Here is a 16,026-nt window from a genome sequence, read left to right on the forward strand (position 1 = left end):
TAAAAAAAATTTGGTTCTTCCGTGTTTCGGTTCGGTGTCAATTTTCTTTTTTCAGAATTTTTGTTCTTCGATTTGGAGTTCGGTGCAAGGGTTTCGAAATTACAGTGCACTAAAGTTGAAGTTTTATTTACTAAATTTAAAAATATTTAAATTATATTTCTTAATTAATTATAATTACACTTTTGAATTTTTACTCAAAATATTTACATGGCCCATTTAAATATTCAATTTTTAAATGACAACAAATACAATGTCAATAAAGTGTTGAGCTATTGTTGTTTATGTACAATTGTACATTGTGAGTCCTTATATTTTGGTTGTTCGAAAATTCATCGTGGCATCCTGCTTGCTAGGCTGCTTGCTCTCTTCTTTATTCATTCAACATTCCGATATGGGAGAAAGCGGTTAGGCTTTAGCAACATGGCAACCATCTATGCGAAAAAACAGAAACAAATCCTTTGGCATCTTTGCTAAAAAATCATCTAAGCCCTCTTTATTTTTATTAAATATACGATGAAACTCTTAACACTTTATCATATTCCATCTTTATTTTTATTCACACCGAAAAATCGATTTTAAAACACCGAACTAAACCGAACTGATCTAGTTTGGTATAAACTATGGTGAACACTTTTCTAAAATCAAATACCGAAGAACCGAATCAAAATATGATTAAACCAAACCGAAGAACCGAACGTCCATCCCTAGAGTCAGCCCACATAATTAATGTGCAATGTTAATCGTGAATAGTAATGATAACAAACAATAGCTATGATGAGTAATTAAGTAGTATAAGTTAGCTTAACCGCATAGTTTTTTCTAACTATGTTTTTGATAGGCTAAAACCCATTTGAATTATAATTATTTTTATTAATGACTAATATGTCCTTGCTTGAACATGAAATATTATATTCTTAACACTTAAGTATTTGTAAACCAAAATAGGTGTGGATACTGGATTGTTCAGGTTTGCTTGTTAACAAATAGACATGAGCTTTCTTCATAAATTAGGTTGTTTTTTTTTCTTCAAATTATTGAGTCAATACTTCAAGAACGATGAAGATCGAGACCATCGTATTGAAAATCAAACTTAGAGCCCTTAAATTCTAATAGAAGTCAAGATAAAATATAGTTGACTCAACAAAATTATTTGTGCCATATTAACATAAAATAAAAAAGAGGAAGTAACGGTTAGTTTTATGGCTCACTCACATTAATATTATTTTTATTTAATAATTAATTACTTACTAAATTTTAATTGAATAAGTGTGAGAAGTTTATTATGATTATATCTCTCCACTATCTCAGGATCTACTTTGATGGAAAGTGGTAATTAACTGCTTGGTCCTCTCTCTGCCTATTAAAAGGGAATGACCTATATCGTGAAACGCATAATGTAAAGAGAGAGAAAATAAAACGTAATTCTTGATTTTAAGATCAGAAAAATAATAAAGTGCTTCCGCTAATTTTTCTGTATGTTGATTGTTATAGAATTGCACGTGAAAATCATTAAGTTCTACGATTATGAAATCTTAATAGATTTATCTTAACATGCATTATTCGTCAAAGTAAAAAGAAATTATTAGTTACAATAATTAATAAATTGTGTTGAATAGGAAACATGTGCCTAGTTTATAACTATTAAGTTAGCCTTAATTAAGTGATTAGGATCTTTGCTAATTAACTAACTGACTTCTTTAGCTATATATACAGACTTCAAGTCAAAAAAATTAAAATCATTTACTGTACTATTTTGTTACTTCCTCATCACGACACCGATCCTTCTCTCCGTTCACTGCTCGCCGGCGACTGCCATCTCCGTTCACCTCTGTAAGTTTTCTCTGTCCTTATTTCTCTTTCTTCTTAGCTCTCATTTTCCTATCCCTCTGTTTGCGTTGGAACCGACACCCGATGGCCTCACCATTTGTGACGTTTTGACTTAGTTAAGCTGGCTCGATTCTATGAAATGCTGTTTCAGAAGAAAAGCGTGCATGTTATTGTGAATTTTTTTATGTTAGCGTTTTTGTACTCTGTTCAGGAGTTTGATTCTTCAGCCTTACCGGCTGTATTGTTGAGTTTTGTTGTTAATTTTATATGATTTTACTCGGTGCTTCTTTCGCAATTGGAATTTGATGTTGATTAGAAAAAAAAATTAGGGTAGGGTTTTTGTACTCTTTTGCGCTTGTCTCCTCGAGACTTGCCGCTGGCTTGTTATTATTGTGATGTATAGTGATTGGTTGTGTAACGGTTGACATGCATGTTATTATGATTACGATTTTTGTGCCTGTTTTATTGAGGTTATTGTGAATCGATTAAGTTTTACATGTAAGGTAGATGTTCTTGTGATTAACTATATGTCACATTGTTAGACTTTTAGATGGAAGGTGAAGATAATGCCAAGTTAGATTCTCCTTCGTGACTTCCATTTGATAATGAATTTGTCTCCGACAATTCGTTTGAGAAAAAGCAGAATTAATTGGATAATGACGGGGAAGAAAGTTTAGACTTTAGACAGGGGGACTTTGTTGCTTCTAGATCTAATCTACATAAAACACTTCGATAAATAGTTCAAATTAATCAGTTATTTAGTCTCTGTGATTCTGAAAAGCTCAACACTTTGCGAGACGTTCCATCTAGCTAACTAAAGCTATTAATAACAAAATTGTGATGAATAGTGATTGGTTGTCTCACAGTTGACAGGCATGTTATGATGAAAAATTATTGGACACGATTTTTGTGCCTGTTTTGTTGAGGTCCAGTCAAGGTTTACATGTAACTTAGTTCCTTAATGTTCTTGTGATTAACTTTTTATCACATTTTTGGATTTTTAGATGGAAGACAAAGATAATGCCGATTTAGACTCTCAGTCGGGCCTCGAATTTGACAATAACTCTGACTCTGATGACGTCTTTGACTATTTTCGCATGACGAAAGAAGATTTTGATGATGCGAGTGGAAGAAGATTTATACATGGCGACATTGTTTCTTCCATGTCTAATCCTGATAACAAACTTGGCCAAGTAGTTCAAATTAATCGGTTCTTTGGAATGTTTGATTCGGATGATCTCTACTCTTTTCGAGACATTCCATCTAACCAACTAAAGCGTATAACAAAATTTGCGAAAGGAGATTTGGTAGTCCTTACCCATTGGTTGGGTAGGGTAGTTTACGTTTCATGTGATACTACTGTTAAGTTCGAGAATGATGACTCTTTACGCACTTTTAGAGGAGGGACAGGTCTTTATCCACGTTTTCCTTCATGGAATATCTCATGTGACAGGCCTTGTCCACTACATCCTGGACAACAGGTGATGGTTGCGGGTAAACCATGTACAGTAATCGATCTGGTTGATAGATTTGTATATGTTGAATGGATCGCTAATTCTGAATGCAGTGGCTCCCCTCCCCCTCCCGATAAACAAGATCCTAACAGCTTGACACAAGTGTTTTCATATCTCTCGACTTGGAAAATAGGAGATGTATGCAAGCATGTGTCGTATCCTGAAATTGTTGTTCTAATCACTGACATTAGAACGTTTGTTGATGTGTCTTGGCAAGATGGGTCAACAGAAAGAAACATTCCATCAACTCTACTGAAGCCCATTTCTGATATAGGAGTTCATGACTTTTTAGTGGATCAATATGTTGTTTGGGATAATTCTGAACACTTGGGAGTCGTCAAATCTGTTGATCACAGGGAGAAAACCACAACGGTGAAGTGGATAAATCGCCTGAATGAGGATATCATTAGTTCTAGCCGCCTGAATCGGCACCATCTTTTTAACTATCACCTGGGTAATTTGGTTTTCCGCCGAATAACAAAAGAAGCTGAAAATTCTGATTTGTCCTCCTTTGGGAGTATAATTGGCTTCAAAGATGGCAACATTGAGGTTGCATGGGATGATGGTACTACATCTATGGTACGTACTACACTTATATTGTCTTTGTTTTATTACTTTCAAGCATTTTCTAAAATAATAGTTTCCTTTTGGTTTCAGGTTCAACCTCAAGAACTTCATGGTGTTGATCGAGATGATTATGGGTATAAATCTGATGAATACTCATCCAGCAGCGATGAAGAAGTTGGGGACTCATTGGTTGTAGAAATTCCTGATTCCAATGTAAGATCCTCTAATTATTATTTTTTTTGCCATTTTATCATACGTAAGTTAACATTTATAAATGTTTGATGCTGTGACTTCTGGGTGATGGACAGGTTGATTTGTTGGACTTTGTGGACCTGCAGAGTGTTAAATGCCTTAATGAATGCCACATCCACTGTATTAGCAATGCCCTAGAAAAGGTACAATTAATAAACTAAAGTAAAAAGGAGAAGATTTTGTTCATTTCTTAAATTTTGGGCTTGATTATGCTTCTGTCTTCCATTTATTTTTCAAGTTGATGAATTTAATATTCAGCAGTGAATAGGATAGGATAAAATTGTTAACAAAGAAAAAGTATATTAGATATAGATCTATTTGTATCGGTTTTGTCTTTTTTGTATAAAAACAATCTATTTAGCTTGATCAATTTGTCATGTTACATATCACTGATCACTATTTTGGAATTTGTTTGCTCCACAATATTAGCTCATCTTTTTAATAGAAACTTGCTTAGTCTCTTATAAATTGGAGTGGACATAATCTTTTGTCGTAGCTTCTGCTTCTACTTGATGCTATCAATGAAATCTCCTTCATCCAAAAAAAGGTCATCTTGTTTTGTTTTTATTCAAACTAATGGCATTGACTTTATTTTGAATATGTAAATTAGGATTACAGAGAATTCAAGGGCTTGAACGTGGAGAGCACTGCAGATGAGCAGCTATTGATTTACATTCCTTTTAAGCAGCCTATCAATTTGCATTCACTGATTATTGGAGGACTTGTGGAGGAAGGTACGCAATAAATTTCATGTCTTTTTAACCCTTGGTAATCTCTTTGTTGGGTGCACATAAGACCTTTAGTTAACCTCTTGCATTTTCAGCTTTTTGAAAGATTTACCTTTGTAGGTCTACTGTTTAAGATAAACAATTTCTTACTCTGGCATGTGTTCATAATTTATTTTATCGATATGTAGCTAAATGATGCATCAACTAGTTAATGGATACACTACTATGTCTTGTTACGGAAAATCTTAATGATTTATGCATAAATCTGGAGTAAGCAAGAAAAAATGGATTATTTGTAAAGCTACCTAGTTCGCAGAGACCTTTTAAGATTGTTAGTGGGATAGCCAGAGAGTGCAGTTTAGGAAGAAATTTTGACAGGCTTCTCTATAATGGGGGTTTACCAATCGCTCTGCTCTCGTTTATATATTGGTATGGGCATAACGTTAAAGATATGGATCAATCATGTATGTTGCGAGTCAATTACGTGCTGCTTTTTAATTCTGTCTAAGTGATAGTTCCTAATTGGTATTTATGGTTGATGTCTTGCACTTTGCTGTCACACAAGCCATACTTACTGTGGAAGTGTCTCTTTGGTGTTTCTTTTAAAGTCTCTTTAAGATGTATGTATAAATTGATGATGCCATGCCTTAACACATTTTTTTCCTACATTAAAGGTCCTAAAACTGTGAAGCTGTTGGCTAACAAGACGCACTTTGATGTCAGGTGAATTCTGTACTTCATAATATTTGGTGTCCTTTCCTGGACTGACCCATTTGTGGCACATTTTTTCACCTTTACCATGCGTTATCACTAATTGAATTGGACCTATATGTAGTGATGCTATTGAAGCCACTCCAAGGGACGCAGCAATTTTATCTGAAGATAATCTCAGGGTAAGCCAATCCTGGTTCAGGAATTCTGCTTCTTCGGCGATGTGTTAACAAAAAATACTTAATGGGGTTGTGCCCGTAGAGTTGTTAAGATTTTCCCTCGATGTTCAATGTTTATTATTCAAGTACCTTATTGTTCTTTTGTAGGGAAAAGCAGTTAAGTTGAAGCAAGTTAAGTTTCAAAGCGTTCACAGGTATGCTTAAATAGCTTGTCTCCATATTTTGAAGTATTCATTTGTAAAATGGCATTAATCTTTTGTATTGCTATTGGACCAGTGTGACTATTTTTATCGAGGACAATCAGTATGGTTCCAAACTTACAAGAGTTCAAAGAATTTATTTGTTTGGAACATCGTAAGTTTCCGATGACCTCTTACTTAACATTTTACTTCCTTGCACGCTTATTGTCAAGTTTTTTTTATTTTAGTTAACTTTTACTGATGATTGTTATATTTACATTTTGTCTTTGTTGATGATTTTTAATATGATTCGGATATTGTGCAGGCACTTCTGAGCCATGAACACCAAGAAAAGCTGTAGATTTTTGTACATCTTAGAGGAATTTCTTTCAGTGTTGATGAGAGAGTGTAAAAGAAGAAAACAAAAACAATTTTTTGTGATACGTAAATGTACTTTTGAGTTTTGTAAATTTTACCAACTAAGAAGATGCTTGCTATTGTTGGCAAGTGCTTTTAGCTAGCAAATTTTGAATCATTTTATTCTTGTGTTAATGACATATTTAGTCATAGATATCCCTATACTATCAGAAACAGTTTAAATATACTCTTTGTTGACTAGCAATACAAAATCTAAACACTTGTTGCAGCAAATTATAAACAGTGACCATATGACAAGATTAGAAGAAAAGGAATTGTGAAGAAGGAAAAAAAATGGCCCTTGAGTTTTTTCTTGAATAGAAAATATGGTAGCATGGAATATTAAATATTCTTAAAAATTTGGCTAAATATTAAATAATTTTTTAACAATTGAAATGTTATAGAGTCGTTTATTCGGTTGAAATATTGAAAGAAATTAACCCAAACAAAAAGTTAGAAATAGATTTATAGTATAATATGGTTATGGAAAACAAATTTAGATTAAATAAAAAAAATATTTATCATTTTTTTTTGTTAAAAAACAAAATGCTTATAGAATTAATTATTTTAATAATTATAATAAACATTAACTCACTAATTATTTTGTAAGGCCAAATTATTTTATTCGATCTCCCTTCATTAGAAAATCCTATTTCAGCCTGCAATGTCAATTGTGCCTTCATTGTCTACCTCTTATGAGTGGCCAGACAGTAAATATAATTTCGCTGTTCGAAATTATGTTATTTTGATTAATACAATAGTTGAATCGCGATACAATATAATAATATTTTAGCAAACAGTAGAATAAGTAACAACCATCCAAACATGCTATTAGTATTATGGTGTTTTGTGTGTATTAGTTTGTTTCTCTCCCATTATAGTCTTTGATAGTACTAGATACCAGTGTTATCAAAGGTGAAAAACGTAAAAAAACTCTAAGGTCCGTAAGGGCTTTAATCGCAAAGAAAGTGTGGGGTTTAATGAAAAAAGACGCAAAGGGAGAAAATAATACAAATATATATGTTTAGTTCAAGACTAATAATTATAAACATGAATGTCAAATATATGACGAAAGAAATTGAAATTTTTTTATGATTAAGTGAAATTTCAATTATTTAGTGTTACTTCTTCATACGAAGCTCATTGGCAAGGAAACACTGAAGCGCACATACAGGGAGACAAAGCGCTCAACACGTTTTGAGCCTCGCTTCGGAGCTTAAAGCGCGCCTTTGATAACACAGCTAGATAGAGGGTATGAGCATTGTAAATTTGGTCATACCAAAACAAAGAATCTTGCAGTTTGGAAGGAATTCAAAGACTTCAGTTATATTAGCCTAGTGTAAACTGTTTTACATTATTGTACAAACCCTATTTGTATGTAACTTGCGTTCTGTTTCACTTAATGTCTCTCAAGGTGAAAATTCTCAGTACCATCTACATTTTCAATCTCAATACTGCTAGATAAAGGGACTAAAGAACACAACCTTGATAGCTCTTTTTGTGGCTCAGAATGTCCATCGAAAAGGGTATGATATACCCCTCAACTTTGTCAATTAGAGCTGATATACCCATTGTTATGAAAGCGGCTCATATATACCCCTACTTGTAAACAAATGGCTCACATATACCCTTTTCCTCTAACTGAAGATTGAAAAAATAATACTTTTAATCTAAATTTTTTAATTATTTCTTTCTAAAAAATATAATCCCATATGAGTAAATTTAATCCTCGTCAAACATATTTTTTTGACTTTTTTTTGTTTCAACGACTAATTTATAATTATTATTTTGATAATCAAATTTATTTATGTTTCACTAATATTCTTATAAAACTTATCGTAGATGACCAAATTTTTTCTTCGAATGCGAAATTAAATTACAATACACACAAAAATTATTTTTTTTTTAAACTAAAGGAATGAAAGAAAAAAATAAAAAAAGAATAAGAAACTCAAATAATTATAATAAAGGAAGTCAAAAAATAATTTATGTATGAAAAAATTAATTTATACCTTGAACTTTGATAGAAGAATCATATATACCCCTAAATAATTTCTAAAAAAATTAGAAGTAATAAATATAAATTTAAAAACTAATTTTTTTAACTTCCGTTAAATGAAGAGTATATGTGAACCATTTTGTAACGGCAGGGGTATATGTGAGCCGTTTGTATAACGGTAAGGGCATATATGAGCCACTTTTATAACGAGGAGCTCCAAATGATAAAGTTGAGGGGTATATCACGCCGTTTTCCCCAATTTTAATTGATGTGAGGATCACCTAATCACTTAGAAAAAAATGGTATGAATGCACATGTATGAATCTAACAATATACATTCAAATTTTAAGATTCTAGTAGATGTACTGATACATTCACAGGTTTTGAGACATGCGTTGTGATCATACAAAAGTTTGGATTTTTTGAAATTTGAAAATGGTGTCCATCTCCGTTGAGATATGCGTTGCTAAAGACGGGAAAGAGGCGATTACAACCCAATATAGCCTTTTTTCTCAAAACTTTGTTGTTTAATGGTATGTTGTAGCTTACAAGGTTCAATAACAGAGAGTTTCTATTATGCATGTTAACAGGTTGTGAGAAACAAGCAGACTTGTAAGTCCCAGGGGATATGGGGATTTGTGAGTTTTTCCAACTCATTAGATCTGTTAATCAATATATGAATGTGTATAGTAGTCTCTCTGCGTTTAAATCAATCAATATATGAGTGACTTTCTGAAGGAAAAAAAAAAAACTGACTTTTGAGTTGAATGATGACTTCACCATCTCTTTGATGAGAAAACAACTTATAGTTGAGTGACCATCTGAAATATTATCTCGTAGTTTTAGTAATTGAATTGGTGTAACGTTGTTCCTAGATGTCGAATGAGATTGTTGTTTTCAGGAAAGTATGTTGGAAATCGACCAATTATACTTCACAAAAGCAAGTCCAGGATATGACTATGAAGCTCTGAAAAGACGTAGGGCTAGTTCTTCTATATGATATTGCATCATTTTTCATAGAAGTTTCATCGACAAGTATTAAAAGAGTTTTGAGTAGTATTTAGTTAAAGTCATAGATTGACTTGTTATAAACTGTCAAATAGCTTGATCTTGTTGGAATCCGTAAGAAAACGTCTAATGTTGCTTTCATGTTCACGTCAAATTAATTGATGTAAGATCGAAAATTTATGTCTTATGAAGCTTAAGATTTGATAGACAAAGTTAGCTAGTTTTTTAATTTACTCATATCAGTGAAAGGTAATAACGGTAAAATTTATATATTTTTCTTCGAATATTAAGTATTATTCATTTTTTTTGGAGAACTCTATTACGACAAATAAATTTGTTGTCGAATTGATTATTTCGAAAATGAAGAAACAACAGCATCTAGTGAAAAAAAATTATCTTCCATAATAGAAAAAATATTTTAATCAAATTTAGATCTCATGTTTGTATTAAAATTGCTTTTATATTCAGACATGTGATTTTTGTTTGTGCATATTTAGATTTTTATTTTTTTTAATGATATTTTAGCTGTTCTTTAAATATGGGACCTAAGTTCGGATATTAGTGCATATGTCTCGTCGAATTTTTCATTGTTTTAGACTTTTGAGATTATTTTTAAAAAAATTATTTATTGTCTCACGAATTAATAATTTTACAAAGGATTTTATGTTAAATACATCTCCTTCATATTTTTAAGTCAAATGCATGTACGAAAATTACTAAATACAAGATATTTGATATCAAATACATTCTAAAATATAAATACACATAAGGATAGGAGCGAGCAAGAGTCGATATGTAACTTTTGGTACTAGATGCATGTATCTTTTAAATGCTAGATACACAAGAAAAGAGACAAACGTCATATAACAGAGAGAATGAATATATCTTAGATATAGGCGGGCAGATCAAAGCTCGAATATAGTGCATTTTAGAACAAATTACACTTGTATGTATTTGCGATACATATATAATGTATCTGAGTGCGACGAATACATCTATCTTGCAAAGTAAATGTTAATTTCGAAAGTAAAGTTAAGATAATTAAACAAGTCCTTCATTATTGAAATTTATAGTATAGAAGGTTATATCGAAAGACACGTAATTAGTTTCTAAATTAATTTTGGGCTTTAGCCCATTTATCCGGAATATATATTCAGACATATATGATCTCTCTCCCGTTTTTCCGAATTTTCAATCACAATAATTCCCAAATCCCTAATTTAGCGATCGGAAAATCTCAATTCACCGGCGTTACGATGTCATCGATGCCTTCAACGTCGGCGGCAGCTACTTCATCGTCGTCGCAATTCACCTACTCGAACGGCACCTACTTTCCGACGCCTTTTCATCTCCAACAACAACCTCCTCAGCCCTACATAGGTGCTGCTCCTCCGCCCGTTCAACTTCCTGTTCCTTCCGTCTATCCTGCTCCTGCTGCTATTCCTGGCGTTTACACTTTGCCTCAGTTTCAACAAGTAAGTATTTCAAACATCAGCAAATATTTATGACCTAAAAATAAACGGAAGTTATAAACACTTATATCTGAATTTCGCTCTCTGTATATCCGTGAAAATTTGAAATTGGTTGTCAATCCTTGAGTTTTGATTGCGTTAGAGTCGGGCTAATATCCATAGAAAGGTTACTTTTATGTTAAGTTTGCATTTTTTCCATCTAAACAAGTTGCTTAATATGTAATTATAAGTGGTTTTTTCCTTGTTAGATTTTCTGATTGATTTGGATTTTAGAAATTAGAATTTGGCAGTAGTTTTGTAATATTTCCTGTGAAACTGTTGAGATAATTTCTTTTTAAAAATTAAATAAGGGTGTTGTCCAGACCAGCTTGCTTGTTGAGATCATTTTTGCTTCTGTATGTGTGAATATGTGCTTGATAAGATATCAAGACAGCCAATTATAAGCTTGTTAATTTCCTCTAGGAGGGGAACGGATGATAATTTCTGTAGAAACATTTGCAGATGGCCTTTGTACATAATTAGCTTTGCCATGGAAAACCTTTTGTCATGTTTGTAATATATGTATTCTTGTGGACAGGCTCAACAGTTGTTCCAAAGAGACGCACAAACAATCACACCTGAAGCACTTGAAAATGTGAAAGCTGCACTTGCGAGCAGTGAAATTGAGCACAAAGCTGAGGCCAAGAAGAAAGCTGTACCGCGTAAGGCAGCAGGACATAGTTGGGAAGATCCTACTCTGGCAGAGTGGCCCGAAAGTAAGCCTAATATCCTATTTCTTTTTCTTTCCTTGTCAGTCTATGCCTCACGCTTTTCAAGTCTATTTATTATTCTGTTTTTTGGTATTACTCTAGTTCTCTCTCCTTATAGTCTTTGAAGTTTTTGGCATCAATTGAAATGGATACACGTGTACTACCTTGTGCTGAAGGGTTTGGCATTATAAATTTGGTTCAAAGCGATCCGCCAGTCATACAATTTAAAATTTTAGGAAGAATTCAAGGACTTCAGATCTATTAGCCTAGGGTAAAGTGCTTAATATTATTGCAGAACTCTCTTGTCTGGATGATGTATGCTTGAAAACACACTTTATGAATTTTTGTTAGTTAAGTTGTGGAGAGTTTTTGTCTTCTCTTTTTAATTGCTTATCTTTTTCTGCCTTTCTGGAGGTCTTTAGTAAAAATAGAACTCTGCAAACTAATCTATCAGATGTTACTTGTTTTAGTATTATGATCCTTTTTTTTTTATAAGATATTTCAGTATTATGCTTTGTTGGTCCACTTTCATGGATTATGGCCTGCTGCTTATCGTTTTTATCATGCAGTTATCTATATATCTTCACTAATGATTCTCTTTGGCACTATGATGGCTGTTTGCACTTATTTGTTCCTTTGTTGTTAGAATCGGTGCAAATCCTAGATCAGCGGAATAACTAAGTTACCGTTCTGATGGTGTCACAGATGATTATCGTCTATTCTGTGGTGATCTCGGGAATGAGGTGAATGATGATGTCCTATCAAAAGCTTTTTCAAGGTTTCCAACTTTTAATATGGCCAAGGTATGTGCAGTTTATATTTTCCAATAATTTTACATGTTTATGTTTTTGATTGTTATACATGAGTACTGTCATGAAGGGAGAGAAAATTCTTTCTATATGCTTAGACAGCTACTGATAGTGTGGTACATTGAAAGTGGTGTGCATGCATTTAGTTTTGAGAGACTTCTCCTCAATTTTAACTGCGTTCTATTTCGACTTCAATAACTTTTTAGTAGTATCATTGTTGGATAAAAAATTGCATTCCTCAGCTTGTCACCGGTCCAGTAATCTCCTTCTCTTCTCCGGCATATAATCTCACTGGCGTCTCATTCTAGATTTGGGTAATATGCCCTATTCCTTTGAATTCAATTCTCACTCCCTTCGGAATGCTATTTCTCCCACCCTTCAATGAAATTCTTGCCCATTTTAGGTTATTTCGGGGTTCTGTCTCTTTCTTCCGTCCTTCTCCATCTTCCACAAAATTCCCCTACTGCCTTAAAAACCTTGTTTGACCACACGTGAAGAGGTAAACATACCAGTCTGATCCAGGTCTGTTCAATAGCTGCTGTAGATCGGATAGCACCTACAGTTGGTGTCCACCGTTGGAGTTGCAAGCTCTTTCTTCCACGACCAACTACATCTGAGTACATGTTCTGCAGCTTTTCATGTAGGCGAACTCAAAAAGGAATCAGTTTTTCCCCATGTCATAGATGTTCAGACCATGGGATTGGTTCCAGTTCGAATTAGCCATCTATTTCCGAGAGGGTCGGCCGGTCGGGATTTCAGACCCATTAGTACCTCACCATAAAGGCTCCTGCTCAAAGCCTCACAATGAGATAGTTTGGTTTAACCATCAATATGGATTATATCTCCATCTTGTTTGGTGGTTGCAGCATTTAACTGTTCAGCATAGGGAATTCCCTTGTCAATCAAAGTGGGGGTTTTGTTGGTTATCCTCGTGGCTCTATTCTCTATTTGTTATAGCCAAATCTCACCAACCTACATTTGATGCTGTTTCTGGAATAACTAATACTGCTGTCTTTTCCCTATACGCTGATTATACTTACATATCTCCCTCTATTGTTGAAATTTCTTGCACGGAAAAGCTGGGTAGATCATTCCTGACTTCCTGTCGTTTCCATCTGCAAACAGTACTGCCTTCAATTTTTAAAGCTTCTTTTAAAGTTCTGCACAGCCATTCGATTGTGTTCTGACTAAAACTTTGACCTGCTCATCTTTTTTCTTCCACATTCAATCCAGTCTTACCAGCTTTCTTTGTCAAAGGATTTGAATCCCAACACAAAATAGATTATGTTGTTTTCCATGATATGAGTCAAGGAGAGAGAAAGAAGGGGTTGATTGTTAACCTTCAACCTTTTTTTCTCAGTTACCCAAAAAAAAAGGGGGGGGGAGGGGAGGGGTTGATGATTAACATGTAAGGTGTTAAGTGAGGTATGGAAAGCAAAATTTTCCAGTGCCAAGTCCACCGAAAAGGGTGGTTCTTCCCTCCTAGGAAGTAGGAGATAGAAGTATCTCGGTATTCGTGTCTGGGAGCATTTTTTTACACTTTTTTTCTTCTCTTTTCTAACACATCAATTTTTTTCAAGAACAGCCTTTTGAAGATAAAGATAATGTGATCTAGATTTGCATCTTCCTATTTAGCTGTGGATTAAGTGTTCCTATCCATCATGGTTTCTATTCCTATGAATGTTACGTTCTATGAGAAGTATTTTATTTTATATTCTTGCTTGTTTTCGTGAAACTTCATTGTATAACTGTATGCTGTAGCTTACAAGGTTCAGTAATAAAGGGTGTCTACAATTCATGTTGACAGGTTGTAAGAGACAAGCGGACTGGTAAGACCAGGGGATATGGATTTGTGAGTTTTTCCAATCCATTGGATCTTGCTGCGGCACTTAAAGAAATGAATGGTAAGTTATCTGTTAATCATTATATGTGTAGTATCTTAGTCTCTTTTTATATAGTTTCTTGGTTCCCCTTTTCTTTGATATTTTTATGTCAACTGATTTAGATTCATAGAAAAAGTGTGCCCCCTATTGAGCCAGTGGTTTTGTATTTGAACGTGTAATCTCTCTCCCTCGCCCCCTCCCCTCCCCTCTCTGCACAGAAGAAGGAATAATGGAGGAATTAAGTAACAGAACTCTGTACTGAGGACACCATTTAGGACTGCTTTTGAAATCAGTTTAGGTAAAGAAAAAATTAGTGAGGAAATAACAACATCAACCAAACTTGTACGAGAGAATCTCAGAAGTCTGTTTTTTGTGGAGTTAGTGAAGTGGGAAGTTCATCAATGTCTTTAATGACGGTTGTTTTAGTTATTGAATCAGTATAATATTATACCTAGATGCCTACTAATGATGTGGGGAAATTCATGCTATTTTCAGGAAAGTATGTTGGTAACCGGCCTATTAAACTTCGCAAGAGTAAGTGGCAAGAGAGAATTGACTATGAGGCTGTGGAAAGTCACAAGGTGAGGTTTCTTCCGCGGTGATTGTCCTACTTATATTATATTACATCGGGACAGAGGCATTAACTGACTACTTTTTTTTTCTCTTTTGAATGTGTTGGATCTTGTGACAGAACCGATCACATAAGAAACCAAAGCAAGCAAAGAAGGGTATATTTCACAAGTGAGCATAGCATACATCAACCATGATAAGGACTCAAGCAGCAAGATACTTGAAATGTGTATTAATCAATTTCTTTACCAGTCCTTGCCTGGGAAAGAAGGATCAAAGTATAGTCCAAGGATGCATCTATGTCTGCAATTTGTTATTCACAATGGTATAATATCTATCAGTAGCTGGTTAAGATGTATTTCTTCCTCAAGAGCTCTGGATGATCCTTTTAACAAACCATACATCGATGGATTGGGAGAAACTAGTTGTGGTTTGGGAACTTTGGTTTCATTACATCCGTTTTGTTTTTCATTAATAGGGTCGTTTGGTCTGCGGATTAAATTGTCTCGGGATTATAGTATGAGAAAGAAAAATGCCATTTACTTTGCTGCTAAGCTATGTAAACATCATATAGGATCTGACTACGTTTTTAAGAAACTAAAAATTTCTTATTTCAAAAACTGAGTTCCTTAACCTAACCTAGCACGAATGAACTCTGTTACCTTGTTTTTTGGTATGATTTATATTGGAAAATATACATTAAGTCCACAAGTTCAGTGGTGTTTTTAGATACATGTATTTTGAATACATGTATGGAATATGAATCTCGCATATGTAGTATTTCAGATACATGAGAATTACCATATCTAGTGTGATTCACATGTATATGAGGCACAAACAAATCTTGCTCCCTCTTTCTTTATGTCTGGTAACAAATTACATGCATCTTTCTTTATATCTCTGGTAACAAATTACATGCATCTAAGGGTAAGATACCTAAAGAATTCTTAATTTGTGATAAGATTGGTAAAAATTTTTTTTTAGTATATACAATAGTTATGTAGTTTTCATATATTATAATTTGTGGATTATAAAAGGGTGGTTGTGTTTTACTTTTTAGGGTTGATTTAATTTTTTTTTCGTGAAGCGAAGGAGAAATCCGGTGGATTGTGTGGTAATTTACAATCCTCAATTCATCAAATGATTAGCTACAACAAGGTAT

General features: G+C 33.7%; 2 protein-coding genes across 2 annotated transcripts; both read left to right on the plus strand.

Moving 5' to 3' along the window:
* The first annotated feature begins 1,690 nt into the window (after positions 1-1,690).
* LOC104646707 (probable ubiquitin-conjugating enzyme E2 23) lies at positions 1,691-6,559 on the plus strand. The gene is made up of 10 exons (XM_010320974.4): positions 1,691-1,830; positions 2,832-3,920; positions 3,999-4,121; positions 4,217-4,303; positions 4,771-4,894; positions 5,563-5,611; positions 5,724-5,781; positions 5,926-5,972; positions 6,055-6,132; positions 6,283-6,559. The coding sequence occupies exons 2-10, from the start codon at positions 2,832-2,834 to the stop codon at positions 6,290-6,292; spliced, it is 1,665 nt and encodes a 554-aa protein (XP_010319276.1). The 5' UTR covers positions 1,691-1,830; the 3' UTR covers positions 6,293-6,559.
* Positions 6,560-10,439: 3,880 nt separating this feature from the next.
* Positions 10,440-15,484, plus strand: LOC101246335 (uncharacterized). Its single transcript, XM_004236734.5, has 6 exons — positions 10,440-10,856; positions 11,431-11,608; positions 12,308-12,405; positions 14,219-14,315; positions 14,790-14,875; positions 14,986-15,484. The coding sequence occupies exons 1-6, from the start codon at positions 10,545-10,547 to the stop codon at positions 15,037-15,039; spliced, it is 825 nt and encodes a 274-aa protein (XP_004236782.3). The 5' UTR covers positions 10,440-10,544; the 3' UTR covers positions 15,040-15,484.
* The last annotated feature ends 542 nt before the right edge of the window (positions 15,485-16,026 follow it).

Source organism: Solanum lycopersicum, chromosome 4, assembly GCF_036512215.1.
Source record: "Solanum lycopersicum chromosome 4, SLM_r2.1".
Classification (NCBI taxonomy): Eukaryota; Viridiplantae; Streptophyta; class Magnoliopsida; order Solanales; family Solanaceae; genus Solanum; species Solanum lycopersicum.